Source organism: Corvus kubaryi, unplaced genomic scaffold (assembly GCF_017639235.1).
Source record: "Corvus kubaryi isolate FWS band 111438036 unplaced genomic scaffold, C.kubaryi_AGA036_p1.0 37334, whole genome shotgun sequence".
Classification (NCBI taxonomy): Eukaryota; Metazoa; Chordata; class Aves; order Passeriformes; family Corvidae; genus Corvus; species Corvus kubaryi.
The window spans coordinates 1,625,835-1,641,419 of record NW_024581108.1 but is presented as its reverse complement, the minus strand read 5'-3'; the positions used below and the strand labels follow the sequence as shown (position 1 = coordinate 1,641,419).

The 15,585-nt window shown below is 55.4% G+C and overlaps 2 protein-coding genes across 2 annotated transcripts; one reads left to right on the top strand and one right to left on the bottom strand.

The window, feature by feature from the left end:
* Positions 1-50: 50 nt before the first annotated feature.
* FAM78B (family with sequence similarity 78 member B) lies at positions 51-6,148 on the top strand. The gene is made up of 2 exons (XM_042029810.1): positions 51-361; positions 1,726-6,148. The coding sequence occupies exons 1-2, from the start codon at positions 99-101 to the stop codon at positions 2,246-2,248; spliced, it is 786 nt and encodes a 261-aa protein (XP_041885744.1). The 5' UTR covers positions 51-98; the 3' UTR covers positions 2,249-6,148.
* A 1,295-nt stretch (positions 6,149-7,443) lies between these two features.
* PRDX6 (peroxiredoxin 6) lies at positions 7,444-15,585 on the bottom strand. The gene is made up of 5 exons (XM_042029812.1): positions 15,408-15,585; positions 13,440-13,596; positions 9,329-9,475; positions 8,674-8,820; positions 7,444-8,094 (listed from the first exon to the last, which is right to left on the bottom strand). The coding sequence occupies exons 1-5, from the start codon at positions 15,497-15,499 to the stop codon at positions 7,963-7,965; spliced, it is 675 nt and encodes a 224-aa protein (XP_041885746.1). The 5' UTR covers positions 15,500-15,585; the 3' UTR covers positions 7,444-7,962.

Sequence of the window (15,585 nt, the reverse complement as noted above, 5' to 3'; positions counted from 1 at the left end):
GCGGGCGCCGTGGCGGGGGGGGGCGATGCGGGGCGGGTGGGCGGCGGCGGGACCGGCCGCCCCCCCGGGCCCGCGGTGACGGCGGCTCGGCCGCGGCCATGGGGTGCCTGCAGAGCGTGGCCTGCAAGGCGCGGGTGCGCCGGGAGCAGATCGTGGTGTCGGACGTGTCGGCCACCATCGAGCCGGCGGCCACGGCCATCGAGGAGAGCTCGCCGGTGGTGCTGCGGTACCGCACGCCCTACTTCCGCGCCTCCGCCCGCGTCCTCATGCCGCCCATCGCCCGGCGGCACACCTGGGTGGTGGGCTGGATCCAGGCCTGCAACCACATGGAGTTCTACAACACCTACAGCGACCTCGGCGTGTAAGCACCGCGGGCGGGCACGGGGCCGGGCACGGCACCGGGGATGGGGGCACGGGGGCCTGGGCGGGCTCCGGGCTGCGTACGGCGTTGGCTCCCCGGTGCGGGCACCTGCCCTGCTTCGCCCGCAGGCACCCTTGTGCTGCATCCCCGGCGCCCCGTGCTGCACCCCCGGCGCCACGTGCTGCCCCTCTACCCCACCTCCGCTGCCGCAGCCACGCACGGGCAACACCTTCACCCCAGCACCCTCTCCCCGCCGCCACAATTCCTGCTCCTCGCGCCCCACAGCGGCTCCTGCACCATGCTGGTGGCCTGGAGATCGCCCTTCCGAGGGCTTTGCGGCCGCTGTCTCCCACCAAGCATCGTTTTTTCTTTGGGACTTGGACGTGAGCGCGGGCAGTGCTGGGGGAGTTGCCCCCTTGGCTTGTGTTAGAAGAAGGAAAGGTTGCGGTGCTTGGCAGAAGTGGTGGCTGGAAAACAGCCTTTCCCAAGGCTGAGTGTACGGGTGACTTGTGGGGATGCTGGGAGGCTCTGTGTCCGTGTCTCATGCCTTTTGAAAGAGGTGGTGCAAGAGGGGAGATGTCCAGAGGGGTCTGTTCTGTAGCTCGTTGGTGGGCTCCTGCTGCTGGTGCCACAGATGTGGGTGCTGGGGGAGCAGCAGGCCCTTATGCTGCCTGCTTGCATCCTTGTATCATGTCAGATTGGTGTGTGTGGGGCACTGGAGCACTTGGGGACATTGGAGTGAGTGGAGGTCATCATTTGGGGGGGAGGCAGAAGTGTGGCGCCAGCCCCTCTGCTCCAACACTACTCCCTTGTAATTGCCATGCAGGCCTTGCCATAGCCACACAGTGTTGGTAACATGGTCAGCAGCAAAGATTTGGGCTGAATTCCACCCCCCAGCCATATTGCAGGGATTTTGTTGTGCCAGTGGCAAGGCATAATTGTGGGATTTAATTGTTGTTCATGTCTCTGTATTTAAGGTATAAAAATTGCAGACCTCTTGGTTGGGGTTGCAGACAGGCTGGGCCATTGCCCTGGTCAGGGTGCTGCAGCTGGTGGATTGGGAAGGCTGTGCTCCAGTGCAGGAGCCGATTAAAGAGAGAGTGACCCCAAGGAGCCTCAGCAGTGGGTTTTGGCCCAGTCAGTTTAATTGCAGGTTAATTAAAATGGTATTGTGTTGGCAGAGCAAAGGCTTGAGCTGGACATGTGGGTCTCAGTAAAGGAACAGAAGCTGAATTTGTTCTTCAGGTTGTCCCTGAGAGTTTGCTGCTGGCAGGGAGAGGGTCCCTGTGTTGCTGGCTTCCCCATCCCTCACTGGGCACTGTTTCTGACATTTCCCTGCTCACCTTTCTCTTCCCATTCACTAGGTCAAGCTGGGAGCTGCCCGACCTGCGAGAAGGAAGAGTAAAAGCCATCAGTGACTCGGATGGTGTGAGCTACCCCTGGTATGGAAACACCACAGAAACCGTGACCCTGGTCGGGCCCACTAACAAGATCTCCAGGTTCTCGGTGAGCATGAATGACAATTTCTACCCTAGTGTGACGTGGGCTGTCCCTGTGAGCAACAGTAACGTGCCATTGCTGACCAGGATTAAAAGGGACCAGAGCTTTACCACGTGGCTCGTGGCCATGAACACAACCACCAAGGAGAAGATCATCTTGCAGACTATAAAGTGGAGGATGCGAGTGGACATTGAGGTCGATCCCATGCAGCTGCTGGGGCAGCGGGCACGGCTGGTGGGAAGGACTCAGCAGGAGCAGCCGCGGATCCTCAGCAGGATGGAGCCCATCCCACCAAACGCACTAGTGAAGCCCAACGCCAACGACGCCCAGGTCCTCATGTGGAGACCCAAGCGAGGGCAGCCCATAGTCGTGATACCTCCCAAGTAGGGTAGTGCCAGGCATGCACGTGAGGACTTGGGTGTCCCCAGCCTGCTGCAGACGAACAGGGTTTCCGAGCCAAAGCAGACCTCTTGGGTTCTCCTGCCTTTGTTGTTGTGGTTGGAAACGTGGCTCCTCCTCTGTCAGAAATAGAGCCTGGCTGGCACAAGGGCGCAGAAGAGGGTTTGCTGAGCTGGAGGGTTTCCCAGGAAGTGGAATCGAGTACTTGCAGCTGGCGCAGAGGCTGTCTGACCTAAAGGACTCGTCTTTCCTTGCAGGGCAGTGCAAGGAGCATGAGTGTGGTTGAACTGTGCCCGTGGCAAATGCTGCTTTCCACCCAGATGGAGCGAGGAGCACGGCTGTGCCTGCTGGCAGCGGGGGCCGCTGCGGTGACCCTTCCCGCCGGGATGCTGTGTCCCTGCCGTGTCCATACCTATGCATTTCGGATCGATAATCCACCCCTCGCCCGCCTGCTGGGATCGGGTGGGAGGGCCGGGAGTGGGGTGGGAACGGGCAGAGCTGGGGGGCTGATCAGAGCCTGGTGCTGGCTGGTGCCACTGCCGGGAGGGTTTTCTGCAGCCCAGGGGGAGCAGGACACGTTTTGCATGCGTCTGGGTGTGTTTGGAGTAGTTGTGAGTGTAGGACATGCCATAGCTCTTTTCTGTCTTGGAGTGAGATCTAAGGGCAGGTTAGATGTCCTTTTGTTTTAAGGTGCACTAAGTCTGCAGTTCCTCTGCCTCCCTTCCTAAGTCCCGCTGACCTTTCTCTTATGGAAGCAAAACCGATTCTCAGCCGAGTGAGAAATGGGGAGCAGTGCCCCTTCTCCCAGCCCAGGTGCTCTCTGGCTCTGTGTGTATGGGGTACCCAAACTGGCTCAGAGGTACCCCTGGACTCACTTGCTTCACTGCAGACCCCAATCCCTTGCTAGAAGTCAGGTGCTTGCTCATTTTCCACGCAAATACTGGCTCACATGGAGACCTCCTCTTCCTCAGTCACCCACAGAAGGGTGGCTACTGGCTGGGCCACCAGTGGAGGGGACAGCATGCCTTGTGGTAACTTTCCAGGCTCTGCAGGGATGGGCTCTCCTCCTGGTGGGTGGAAGGCAGGGATGTGAGTGGTGGCTGTTCAGGGCAGGCCTGGGTTTGCCTGGGAAGGAGGAGGTGAATGTGCTGCTTGGGCGCTGCCTCCTGCTGCTGCAGTGCTTGGGAGGGGTAACAAGGGGATTTATTTGCCTTTCTCCTCACCCCTTGCTGCCTGGATGGCTGACATTGGCTGGTCCATGGGGCAGCATGGTGCTGTGGGATACAGCTGGCAATTCCCAGGACCTCACCCTGGAGTTGCAGCAGAGGCATAAACCATGGCTGTGCTGCTGCTGCTCTAGGTGCTCCATCACTCCTGGGCAGGTAGTTACAGCTTTTGCTGCTTTCTCTGCTCTGTCCTCCCCGGCATGAGCCCTGCAGCTCCTCCAGCTCGCAGCCCTGCCTTCATACTGCGGGGGTTTGTGCTGCCCTGGGGATGCAGGTCATTCCTGCTGGGAGGGTCCTATGTGCTGTCCCGCTGGCAGGAGAGCCTGGGGAGGATCGCTGGGTGACGCTTCCATGCAAGGCCTTTCCTGAGGTGCTGGCAGTGCTGCCCTCAGCCTGGCACTGGGACGCCCAGCCTGGCGCTGCCCAGCTCCCTGTGCCAGCACATCCCCGCGGCTCCGCTCCCGCAAAGCTTCCAGTGCGGCTCCTGTTTTCCAGGGCGGGGTGTGCACCCCGGGCCCCGCCAGCACAGGGGCTCCTGAGGCAACTTAGACCAAAAATCCCTGTAAAATCCCCGTGCTATTTATTGTCCTCAGTAGTGTTTGCTGCTGATGCAATTCTTTATTTATTTTTCCTCTGGGAGTGTTGCATTTTGACGCCTTGACGCAACATTTCCCTGTGCCGGGGCCGGCACTCCTGCTCCTCCTGCCCAGCCTCACACTGGGCTGGAACCTGCTGCTTTTGGTGCCTATGTCAGGGTTTTGCAGGGGGCTACAGCCTTGCTGTGGGACAGGTCTGGAGGGAGAGAGGGCTTTGAGTTTTGGTTTGCTGTGTTTTCTGAAGCAGAGCTCCCACAGGGAGCTTGCTGGCATGGGAAGATGTCCTGCTCTTGTGAGACTCTGGTTTTGTCCTGGTGTGGGACTGATGGCAGCTTTTGCAATGACTGATGTTTTGTTTCTCAAAAAGTGTGTGTGGAGATGGGTTAGAAACTTGAAACACAATTTTCCTTAAGGATTGGGGGAGGAGGGGTAAGTACCTTTTGGTTTGAAGTAAAGCAGGTGTATACTTTTGAGCCAGCGGGACAGACGTATCTCTGGCAGCATTAGAGCTAAAATGCCAGAGGAAGGGGTTCCACTATAAACAGGTAGCTCCAAGGTGGGCTTTCTGTTGGGAGAGGATGCTGTGTCCAGAGGCTGTGTGAGCCAGCTCCCCAAAACCCATGGGAAAGGGCTGCATGCTGGCTGTCAGCCCAAGGAGCTGCTGTGGCACCAACGTGGCATCCAGAGTGGGGATGCTGCTGAACTCATTGCCATCTTTTGGCATTTGCTGGCCAGTCTGAGCCTTGGCACATTGTTTGCCATGACACTGAGACAGCAGTAGCTGGATTTCTGTCCGTGAATGTCTGCAACATCCTGGTGCCAGTGTCAGGCTCTGTGCCTGGCTGTAGCCCTGTGCCTGAGCCCCCGGGGCTGCCCCAGCCTGCAGGCAGGTGGTGGCTGAGCCCCGGGGCCATGCCTGAGTTCACCTCTCCAGGCTTCTGCCAGGCTTCCATTCCCGCTCCTCTGATGGCTGGATTTGATGCACTTAACTCGGTTTGATGTGTGGGTTGTCTTTGTGGGCATTTCCCCGTTAAAAAAGAAGAAAAAAAAATGGTTTGCAAGAATTGTTTGCAAAGAAACCCGTGCAAACAGTGTTTACAGAAATGTGCAGGCATTTTGCATGTTGGCAAAAGGTGTGTGTTCATACCTGGGTGGAGGTATGGGGTGAGCCCAGCTGTGGGGCTGGTGCTGCTCAAAGTAAAAAGGGGGAGGTGGTGGGCAAGAGCTCCCACATGAGTCTGGGTTTGGCTCATTCCCCGTGGCTGGATGAGCACTCAGACCCCTGGGCTTGGTGTTCAACCACCCCATGGGGATGCCTGCCCTGCACTCCACTTCCCCACCAGTACCCCCTCATCTCAGGGAGGGGCAGCTCATGGAAATGCCCACCCTTATGCTCCCTGTGCCCTGAGCCTTGGGGTGCCCCTTCCCTTCTTCCCATCCTCCGGTCACTTATTTATTTATTTATTTATTTAAGTTATTTATTGGTATTTATTGACAACTGGAAGTCGGGGGGGGGAATAATTTCTGCTGCACAGCAGGGGCAGCTGGGTCTCCCCCCCCACCCAGCCCCCTGCATTTTGGGGTGCTGCTGGGAGCACCTCTGGGGAGGGATGCATGTGGGTCCCCACGCTCCCATCCCCTTTTTGTGAGGGAGAGGAGTCACACCGGTGCCTGCAGGGAGGGCACCCGGTGCTTGCCCCCTTCCTGCAGAAGCTCAGAGCCCCCACGCTCCCTCCTGTGCCCATCCCTATTTATTGACCCGGCCTCCTGGCACTTCTCTGTCTAGCTCCCACTGGATTTGCTGTTTCCAGTTCCTGGAGATGGTGGGAGGAGCCAGGACGTATGAATGTCACTATGGAGAAAAGACCAAACCAGGTATTCTGCTGCCATGTGGGGAAAATCGGAATGAGAGGAAAGCTGGTTTTGCAGAGTGCCTTAAACACAAATGACTTTACTGAGTAGGGGGCTTGGACTTCTGTCTCTGGATGTTATTACCAACTCGAAAAATGTTGCATTTCACTTCTCTGGGATTAAAAGAAAACTACTCAAGCTGTACTGGAACCAAACCTTGTGTTTGCTTGAGTCTCTCTGGCTGGTTTGTAACTCTGGGCCCACGGCAGCACTGTGAAGCAGGCAGGAATTAATGGAATTTCAATCATCAGCCCCTGCCTGCCTCAGCAGTGGGACCAGTGGCTGTCCCTGCTGGCTGTAGAGCCCTTGGGTCTGCTGAAAGGATTTGTTCCACTTTGTCCTGACTTGCAGGTAGCTTCAGTGGTATCCCAGAGTGGTTGTGCTTCCCCAGTGCCCTTCCCCAGGGGATGCTCAGAGCAGGCTCTTTGCACTAAGGTTGCAGTGGGGCTGTGTCCTTCTAGAAAATTTGGGCAGTTGGTTGAAAAGCTTGGAGGAGGCAGATATTCCTTTTTTTCCTTAGGAAACCAGATCAAAGTGAGGGAACAGCAAGAAACTCAGGAGTTCGGGCAGACCAGCCAAGGGGAACTAGGAAAGCTGCCCTTCCCCCTCCCCTTCTTGCGGAGTGGAAGAGTGAGAACAAAAGTCAGCCCAGAGACCAACTGTTCCTATCTTCTAGTCAAAATAATACATGGGAATAATACAGAGTTTCATAACAAAGGTTCATTTAAAAGCCATTTGGGGAAATATGCCAATATTCACTGCATAGTTCCTGAAGGCAATTAAAAATTAATAAAACCTTTTTATTTTGGGGGGGTGGGTGGATAATGAAAGAGGGTTGTGGGTGCTGCCCCAGGATTAGTCTGTGGGGTTCTGAAGGGGGATCTCATTGCATCTGGTGCATTGTTCACCTTGAACATCAAACCTGCCAGTCCCCACTTGTGCCCCAAGACAGCTGGTTTCTTTAACAGCTGCTCCTTTTGAGCGCTGCTGATTGTGCTGGGCACTGAGGGATGCTGGCAGCCAGCCTATGAGCTATTCGGCAAGCAGGTTTCTTTCCTGCTGTTACATTAAAACATTGTCCATCTCTTGAGAAATCCCTGAGATGGCGGTGTGGGAGAGCAGGCAGGAGTTTGCACAGCTCATGTTGTGCCTGCTCGTGCCCTGGGAGCAGGGACGGGCCCCCTACCCAGCAGCTAAGGGCAGGCCAGGCTGAGACACATTCTTCCTTCCCAGTAGGGGCAGTGCAACAGCCTTGTCTGAGACCGGGTGCCCCAGGACAACCTATCTTTCCAAAATGCCTTCCTTACAGAGCAAGAACAAGAGCAGTCTATGCTGCTGCTACCCCCCTCGGGAGCTTGGGCACAAATCCCAGCTGCACGGCCACAGGGAACAAAGTAAATGGTGCAGGGTGCCATGGGGGCCAGTACAGGCACACAAGGAACACTGCAGGTACTACTGAAGGTCAGTTTATTTGCTCGATTCCCTCTTCCATAAAACTTGGAAACAATCACCTTCCAGCAAGAGATGAGAAAGCAGTAAGAAGTGAGAGATTTGGCTCTGCAGCTCCTCCCCTACTCATGGGACCAAAGGTGTGTTAGACAGCTGCTCTGAAAGGCATGCAGCAGTTTGGAGCTCCCAAAGCTCCCTGTCCCAGCAGGACACCCCTTCTCACCACGCCTCTGGAAAAAGCATGGCTGCTACCAAACAGGAGAGATGCCACAGCACGGGCCCTGGAGTCCCCACTGGTCTGCTCATCTCATCCCTGCAGGGCTGGCTCAAGGCAGGAAAACACCCAGGGTTTAGTTCTGAGGGGATGTAGGGGGTGAAGGGGACAGGAGGGTTGGTTTAGTACTGCAGTGCACCACCAGTGTGACGGTACGAGGCTGTGGATTGTGCGGTGTCGGAGGGGCAGGAGCTGGGCCTGGGAAGGCTCCTGGCATCCCGGCGGGATGGACGGACAGACAGACACTCACTCTGGCTGCGGGGTGTAGCGCAGGTACTTCTTGCCCGACGGGAGCTCCTTCGTGAAGACCCCTTTGGGGAAGAGCTTCTTGGCTTCCTCGTCAGGCAAGGTGGGCACGACCATGACACTGTCACCGGGCTGGGGAGCAAATGGGAACGGTGAGGAGCCAGCAGGGTTTGACACAGGTGGCACTACCTCCCTGTGAATGCTCAGCCCCAGGCACGCCCTGTGCAGCTCTGCCTGGAGCCAGCAGTGAGGGCTGACTGGGAGCTACACCAGGAGACATGGGTGATGTCCAAAGGGAGAGCTGTGCCATCTGCCAGCCCTGCCAATGGGTTCCCACAGCCCAGCTCCTCCTCATGGCACTTCCATGGGAACAGGGAGTAAGGATGGGAGAGTTTGAGCATCTCTGCAATGCTGGATGGACCACAGCTTGCCTGAGTCTGCTCATCCATTCCTATTGCTTAGGCACCCCTGGACAGGTGGTGCTGGCTCCCCCTTGATTCCAAGCCCTGGAGAAAGGTGTGCTTTCCCAGGAGGTGGGTGAGCTGGCCCAACTCACTGGGAGCTTATGCTGCAAGAAACAGGAGCCTTTAAAGGTAAGGCTGCCTCCACCTGCTGCTTCCCCCACCCTGTGGGTGTCCCTCCAAGGGAGGCTGGCTGCCATTTCAGTGCCTGTTTCCAGTGCCTGGCTCTGAGCTTTGCTCTGCTTCTCACCTTCCAGTCCACAGGGGTAGCAACCTTCTTGTATGCTGTGAGCTGCAGGGAGTCCACCACTCTCAGGATCTCATCAAAGTTTCTCCCAGTGGTGGCTGGGTACAGGATAGAGAGCTTCAGCTTCTTATCCGGGCCAAAAACGAACACCTGAGCACAGGGAGACAGGGTCAGGGGCTGGGCAGATTTGTCTGAGTGCTCTGCTGGATCTGCTCAGCCCTGATGTTCCCTCCTTTCCTGGGAGGTGGCCTGCTTGATCACAGGTGTTGGGACAGGGGGATGCCATGGTAGGGATCTGGAGAACAAGTGATGCCCAGGGAATGTGGTTTTGCTCTGGGAGCTCCTGTGTCCAATGCCAGCTTGTTTTGCTACATGTGCCCTTCCAATGCAAGCACATGAGGGGAGAGGGAAAGTCCAGTAGATCAAGGACTGGCAAAAATAAGTCTAGGACAGGCACAACCAGGATGGGTGGGTCACCAGAAGGCCAGCGCTGCGCTGCCTCTCTCTGTGAGACAACCCATGGTTCCAGCCCAAGGAAGTCATCCCAGCTCCTGAGGATGGCTATGTCCATCCAGGTAAGCTGCCCCACAGACACAGGGCAGGATAGCAGGGCATGGTTCTGTACTTCTGGGAAGGCACTGTGGGGACAGGCACTCACCACGCGAGCGGTCAGGGGCATCCCATCCTTGTCCAGCTCATCTGGGTCCAGCATGCCCAGCTTGACGGCCAGCTCCCGGTTCTTGTCAGCAATGATGGGGAAGGGGAGCTTCTCTGCAGGCTGTTCCCCGTTGTAGGCATTGATGTCCTGCAAAGACAAAGCCATGGGATGTTCCTGCTCCTGGCTGTGGCACCATCACAGAGACAGAGGCCAGGCAGAAACGTTCAGCAGCTGTGCTGCAGGAGCTCGTGACTCGCCTGGCCCCAAGGTCTCAGGCTGGCATAGCACAGCCAGGGGCTCATGGCCTTCCATGAAGTTGCCAGAAACCAGGTGACAAACCAGAAACCTTTGTGCCAGGCTGGACTGTGCCTTGTTCTTGGAGGTCAGTTCTTAGGCTGTCTGCACTCACACCCTGTGGACCAGCTGCTTTGCCCAGGCAGTGGGTATGGAGCAACAGGGAATTCCTGCCCGTGTTAGTGACACAGAGAGGTTTAACCACCTTTCACTGAGAACAGTGTCCCTCTTCCAACTCTCTCCAAGTACGGGATCTAGCACTGCTGACAGATGTGCTGGTTTCACACCTCAACTGAACTGCGTTCTTAAGGAATTGTTGTCTCTAGTGGCAGAGCAAACCAGCAACTCTACAGCTAACAAAGGTCCAACACTTCACAGGTCTTGTGCAAGGGACCAATTCCATTTAGTGAGTCACTCACAGCTTACTTAACTAAAGACTCTCAAAAAATAAGAGTGGAAGCCTGAGTGCAGGTGCTGGGACACTGCTCACTCCCTTCTGAACCATGTCTGGGACAGAAGAGAAAACCATCCCCCTCCACAGCCCTGCAAGCTCTTCCTTGTGACCCTGGTTTATGAGGTTCCTCCCTGTACTAGTTCAAACTTGAACGGCCTCACAAATACAGGGAAACTGTTATTTTGAGCATCTCCAAGCCTGGTCTGGGCTTGAGCAAGGCATTTAAGTTACCCCTGGACTTTGCAGTACCACCCTCACAGGTCACACTGAGCCCCAGCAGTGCTGGGAGGAGCCTGCTCGAGGCGGCACAGGCAGAGCAGCTGCCAGCATCAAAGCAAGTGTAATTCAAGGTTCCTGCCCCAGAACAGGGCAGACTGTTCCTTACACCCTTGTCATGCTACAAGGGGACAGAACTAACTGCAATGCTGGTGTGAGCCTCCCTCACACTGCTGTGCTGCATTATCAGCTCAGCTGATAACTTCAATATACAAATCTCTCTGCCTTCTCCAGGCTTTGAATGTGGGGGAGGAGCAGGGTGGGCCCAGCTCAGAGGGAACTCAGGGAGGGCAGGGTCGGAAATGCTGCACCTTGGCACTGCTCAGAGAACACCAACAGCAATAAGAGCAGGCAGGCCCTGCACCCCTCCTCAGCCCTCCTAGGCTGATGGTGCTGACAAAAGGGGCTGTAGCCCTGACCCAGCTGCTCAGGATGCTGCAAGCAGGTCAAGTGGTGCACACGTGGCCAGATGTTTCCTTTCCAGCTTTTCTCTTTGCTTGTTTTCTCCCCAGGCCTTTCTGAGTCACCACTGCTCTGTTCAAAGGGGCAGTTTATCTCGGCTGGGTTGTGGTCAGGCCTGCCTAGGAAGCAAGCAAGGAATCAGTTCTGTTGTCCTGCAAACCTGCCTTGTCAGAGCAGAGCAGGGAAGGAAAGCAGAGCTGGAGAGTTCAGCTGAGGAGAAATGCTGCTGAATGCCCCACAGAGTCACAAGAGGCTGCAGATGGACATCAGCAAATGAGACCCACCCATCCCTCTCTTCAGAGCAGGGGTTGGAGGACGGAGAGAGTTTCTGAGAAGTAATACCTGAATCCTATGGACTGTAACTCGCTCCAAACTGCACGTAACTTCATGACCTGGGGAGCTCTAGAAAACAGCCTCATGAACCACACCCTGTTTTGCAATAAAACACCCATGACTCGCTTCCCTATTAACTAATTTTCTTTCCAGAGTCCAAGCTGAAACCAGGCATCACTGGAGTGATTTATTCACCATCGACTCACCAAGGTGCAGGTATCAGTGGCCAAAGAGAGCGCTGAAACCTCTGATGTGCACAGCATGTGCCAGCCAGGCCTGCTTCGGGAGCTCAGGCATTCATTCAGCCCTTGGAGAAGCAGCACACCAACTGGGGAGGTCGGAGAGTGGGAATCAATCCCTGGCTGAGCTACAGGCTTGTTCCAGTTCCTGGAGCAAGGCTATTTTTTGGCTAGGAATGGATAAGAATAGCTGTGACATCTCTGGTTGGAAAGCACAGCTGCACAAAGTGGCACAAGGATTATTGGCTACACTCTGGCCCCACCTTTCCAGGCTGCCCACAGATATTTGGCAGCAAAGCAAGCAGAAGTTTCTTTATTGTTTCATGCAGGATTTCGGCCACCCCTCCTGCCCACTTGCTTCCTTGCAGGCTGGGCTCCAGGGAAAAACAGCTTCATCCTCTCACTACTGCTAGGAGCTTCATCCAAAGAGAAAGCAGAGGTGTGCTTAGGAATGCTGCACAGAGGGTTCTGCCCAAAGGTTTGCTCACTCCTAGGATTTGTTAAGTTTAATCTAGTGAAACACAGACTGCATGGAACACTCCAGTCTTCTGTGGATTTGTCCTCATCAGTTGGATCTTTTTTTCTGGAGGACTTTCACCTGTTTCTTTCTGACAGGTGCCGAGCTGACACTTCCAAACCTCTGTCTCCAAGGCTTCTCTCAGCCTGACAGAAAGCTCACCACAGCTTGAATCACTGCATTTTCTGTGGTTTTTCTGGAAGGCTCCCCTCAGCCAGCATCGAGAGGCTGATCTGCAACTTCTCCTGGTTTTACCTGAGGTTGTGCTGAATAATTTCATGGCATCAGCAAAGTCAGCTCGTTGTTCATCTCTTTTTCAGATCACCTGAGTCTGCTGAACCCCACATATCCCTGCAGGCCCTGGAGAGAGCTCAGCACTTCCCTCCCTTGACACAACTTAATGCCTTCCTGCAAGAAAGAGCCTGCCCTTCACAAAGCTGATTTCATTGAAGAGCTTCTTGCAAATTCAAAGCCTTTGCAGAAGTCAGCAATACCCTAACACAAAGGGCTTTAGCCAACCACGAGATGAGACTCCCTAACAAACGCACAACTCAAATTCTCTGTTATGTTTAATGACATGTTATTTGCTAATTTGACTGCTGCCTTCAGCCAGTTTGACTAGCACAGAAACCTCATTTACTGGGATTTGTACATTGCTTTCCCCAGGCCCTTCTGAGGGCAATGTCCCTTGCTTGGACATTGGCCATGCACTACTCAGGTACAAAGGTCAATTTAGCAATAAGGCAATTAGCTAATTTCTAAAGCCAGTCAGTCATGAAATAATGTTCAAGTGTACACATTTCTCACCTTTAATGCCTCTTATTGCACACATCTCTCACCCCTGGAAAATATGTGAGAACATTCCCAATATTAAGAGCTAAGAGAGTGGCAGGTAATTCACCCAGGGACTTTTACACTCCGGCCATTTCTGTCTGAAATACTCATTTTAGACCCCTACTGCCTCTAGCCCTGGAACCATTCTCGCTGGCAGCACACACAGGCTCCCTTCAGAAGTTTGTCTTTAGTTCCTTTCAAGTTCCTTCACCAAGTTACTCCACTCCTATCTTTTTTTAATACTCCCTCATGTTCGTTCTACATTTAACATTCTCCTATTTGTGGTTTTATGTTTAACATGTCCCTGTTTGTCCTCTGTTTTCCCTACCCAAGCATGAACCACAATTGCCTCCTCACTTCTGATGCCTCTTTTCCTTTCCTGTTTTATTACAGAACTTTCTGAGGGTCTATGGATAGTTGCCTTCCTCTGAGGTTTTAGCATCACCTCCACATGATTTAACCCTACCGGCCAGTGGTGGGACAGCAGTAACATTGTTTTCCTCTTGTATCAAAGTGCACAGAGCACCCTGGACTTGGTGGGGTGCTCTGTGAAGATGGAGAAGACCTTCCCGTTCCTGCCCTGAATTTTAGCACCCCCATGCGTTGGGATGTGACATATGTAGCTCCAAGCCTGTGTGGGCCTCTCCTGTGGCCTTTGGAGCAGGGCAGCAGCTCAAGCTGCCCCGCCTGCACAGCCCGTACCTTGCACCAGGAGAGATGGTCCTGGACGCTGTCGATGGAGAGCGCGATCATCTTCACGTTGCGCTTGCTGAACTCGGCTGCCAGCTTTGCCGCCCGGCCCAGCTCCGTGGTGCACACAGGGGTGAAGTCCCGCGGGTGGGAGAACAGGATACCCCACCTGGAAGGGGAGGGAAGGAGCTGGTGTGAAGGTGAGATGTCATTCTGGTTTGTGCTGCAGACAAAAAGCTGTGGAGTGTGCATGGCGTGGAGGGCAGGAACAGCTCGTCTCTCTGATAAGGAAATCCTGCCCTGGGAACTCTTCCTTCCCTATCACTAGAAACCTCCATGAGATAAGCCCTGCTCTCAGAAACTCCCTGCACCTCACTCCCCGCTCTCCCTCCAGGATCCTACAGGAGATACTGGAACAGCCCGTGGTTCTTGACATGGAGGTGGACACTGTGCCATGTGAGGAAGTTTGGGGGAGCCCTGTGTACACTGTACCCAGAGACCCCATGCGTGAGGGGATGCAGATGCCAACCTGCCAGCCAGGTTATTGCAGAGATGGTCACTGATTCACGAGACTGGCCACTACCCCCTACACCTCATCTCCACGAGGAGGTACACATGTATATCATGCAACTCAAAAGAATGGGAGAGGACCAAGCCTCAAACCCAGCTGCGGCTGTGAGCTGCTAGATGCACTTCATGAAAAAGTAAGAATTAATCAACAGGGAAGGCCAGAAGTTAACATTGTATTGTGGCTCTTGTTACAATGACACAGCTACCTTGCTTTTGGCCACAGCTTGGCAGCAATAGATTTTGAGTCTTTAGAGCTGGCAAATACTAATCCTACACTTCACCAGTAAGGTAAGCAGTGCACAGAGAAAGGCAGCAATGCAGCCCAGCAAGCAGCATGATGGGCTGGAGCAAAAAGGCTCTCAGGACTTCCCTGGGACAAAAGCAAAAGCACCCCTAGCACTTCAAATTCCCTGCCAGGGACTCGTTGCACCATTTCTCAGCTCAACACTCACATATCTTACTGCACCGATCTTCACCTGGCCCCCAGCACCACAGCAGTGGGGGAAAGTTCTATCTGAGACATTTGGGAATGCAGTTGGAAGGATCAAGTGAGGCCCCCTGCAGCTCTGCCAGAGCCGTGTGACTGCCACGGGTCACCAGGACTTAACGGGGCAGCTACCTGGCCACTGGTGCCGAGTCTCTTCATGCAATAACTATGCTCCTTGAATAAATAGCAGGAAACAACCGAGGAGAAAGGTACCACGTGTGTGACCAAGCCGGAACAGCCAGTTTCAGAAGGCCTGCAGCTAAGAGGGTTCTTTTTTCTCCGTTTGCTCAAGCTCACAATGCCGACAGAAGGGGACCCAAACGCTGATTCAAGCCTGCCAAGCGTTGCCGGGAGTGAGTCCCAAACACGCTGTGCTTGTGTCAGAAATGGAGCAGCTGGCTGTGCGGGAAATGGTGCCCGAAGGCACGTGGCTTTCCAGGTCGGGCTCAAGCAGGACTAGAGCCTTTGTCACTGCGCCTTCGCACGCCCGGGCTCATACTGCCGGGATGTACGTGACACCCGAGCTGGTCTCCGGGACTGGCCTGGGCTAAGGGCTGCTCTGGCAAGCCTGGCTTTGCCGTGCCCCGGGCTCTGACTCTTCCCTGTCCTCCAGGCCTGGGCTCGCCCTCCGGCCGCGCAGACGACGACGATGGGGACGGGCAGCTCTCGCCACCGCGCTCCCCGGGAATCCCGCCGTGCCCACCCCCCGAGCTCTCCGGCGCGGGGCTGCGGCTCCACGAGAAAACCCCACATTTTTGGAGCAAGCCCGTGGAACTGCGCCGCGTACACGGGGTTCACCCATGTGGAAGGAACGCGGTGAGCGGTTCCGCTCCGTCCCTGCTCCCCGGGCAGCGCCGGCGGCGCGCACATCCCACCCCCCTGCGCCCACCCCCGGTTGCGGTCCCACAACTCTAAGCACTCACGAGTCTCCCAGGAAGTCGTGAAAGCGGATACGGCCCTGCGTGGTGTCCGCCTCAAAATTAGGCGCCTCGTCCCCCAGCAGCAGTCCCGGCATGGCTGCGGCTCCCGCAACAATTCCCGACACGCTTCCCTCTGCTGCTCCTGGAGCCGCCGCCGCCTCCTCTGCGCCTGCGCGCCGGC

What these genes read in the sequence shown, in the direction of transcription:
- PRDX6 (XM_042029812.1), bottom strand. Translation starts at nt 15,499, where the DNA reads ATGCCGGGACTGCTGCTGGGGGACGAGGCGCCTAATTTTGAGGCGGAC. An exon ending in CACGACTTCCTGGGAGACTC is followed by an intron (nt 13,597 to 15,407) that starts GTGAGTGCTTAG and finishes CTCCCCTTCCAG; the next exon opens with GTGGGGTATCCTGTTCTCCC. An exon ending in TGCCCCTGACCGCTCGCGTG is followed by an intron (nt 8,821 to 9,328) that starts GTGAGTGCCTGT and finishes CCCTGTGCTCAG; the next exon opens with GTGTTCGTTTTTGGCCCGGA.
- FAM78B (XM_042029810.1), top strand. Translation starts at nt 99, where the DNA reads ATGGGGTGCCTGCAGAGCGTGGCCTGCAAGGCGCGGGTGCGCCGGGAG. An exon ending in ACCTACAGCGACCTCGGCGT is followed by an intron (nt 362 to 1,725) that starts GTAAGCACCGCG and finishes CCCATTCACTAG; the next exon opens with GTCAAGCTGGGAGCTGCCCG.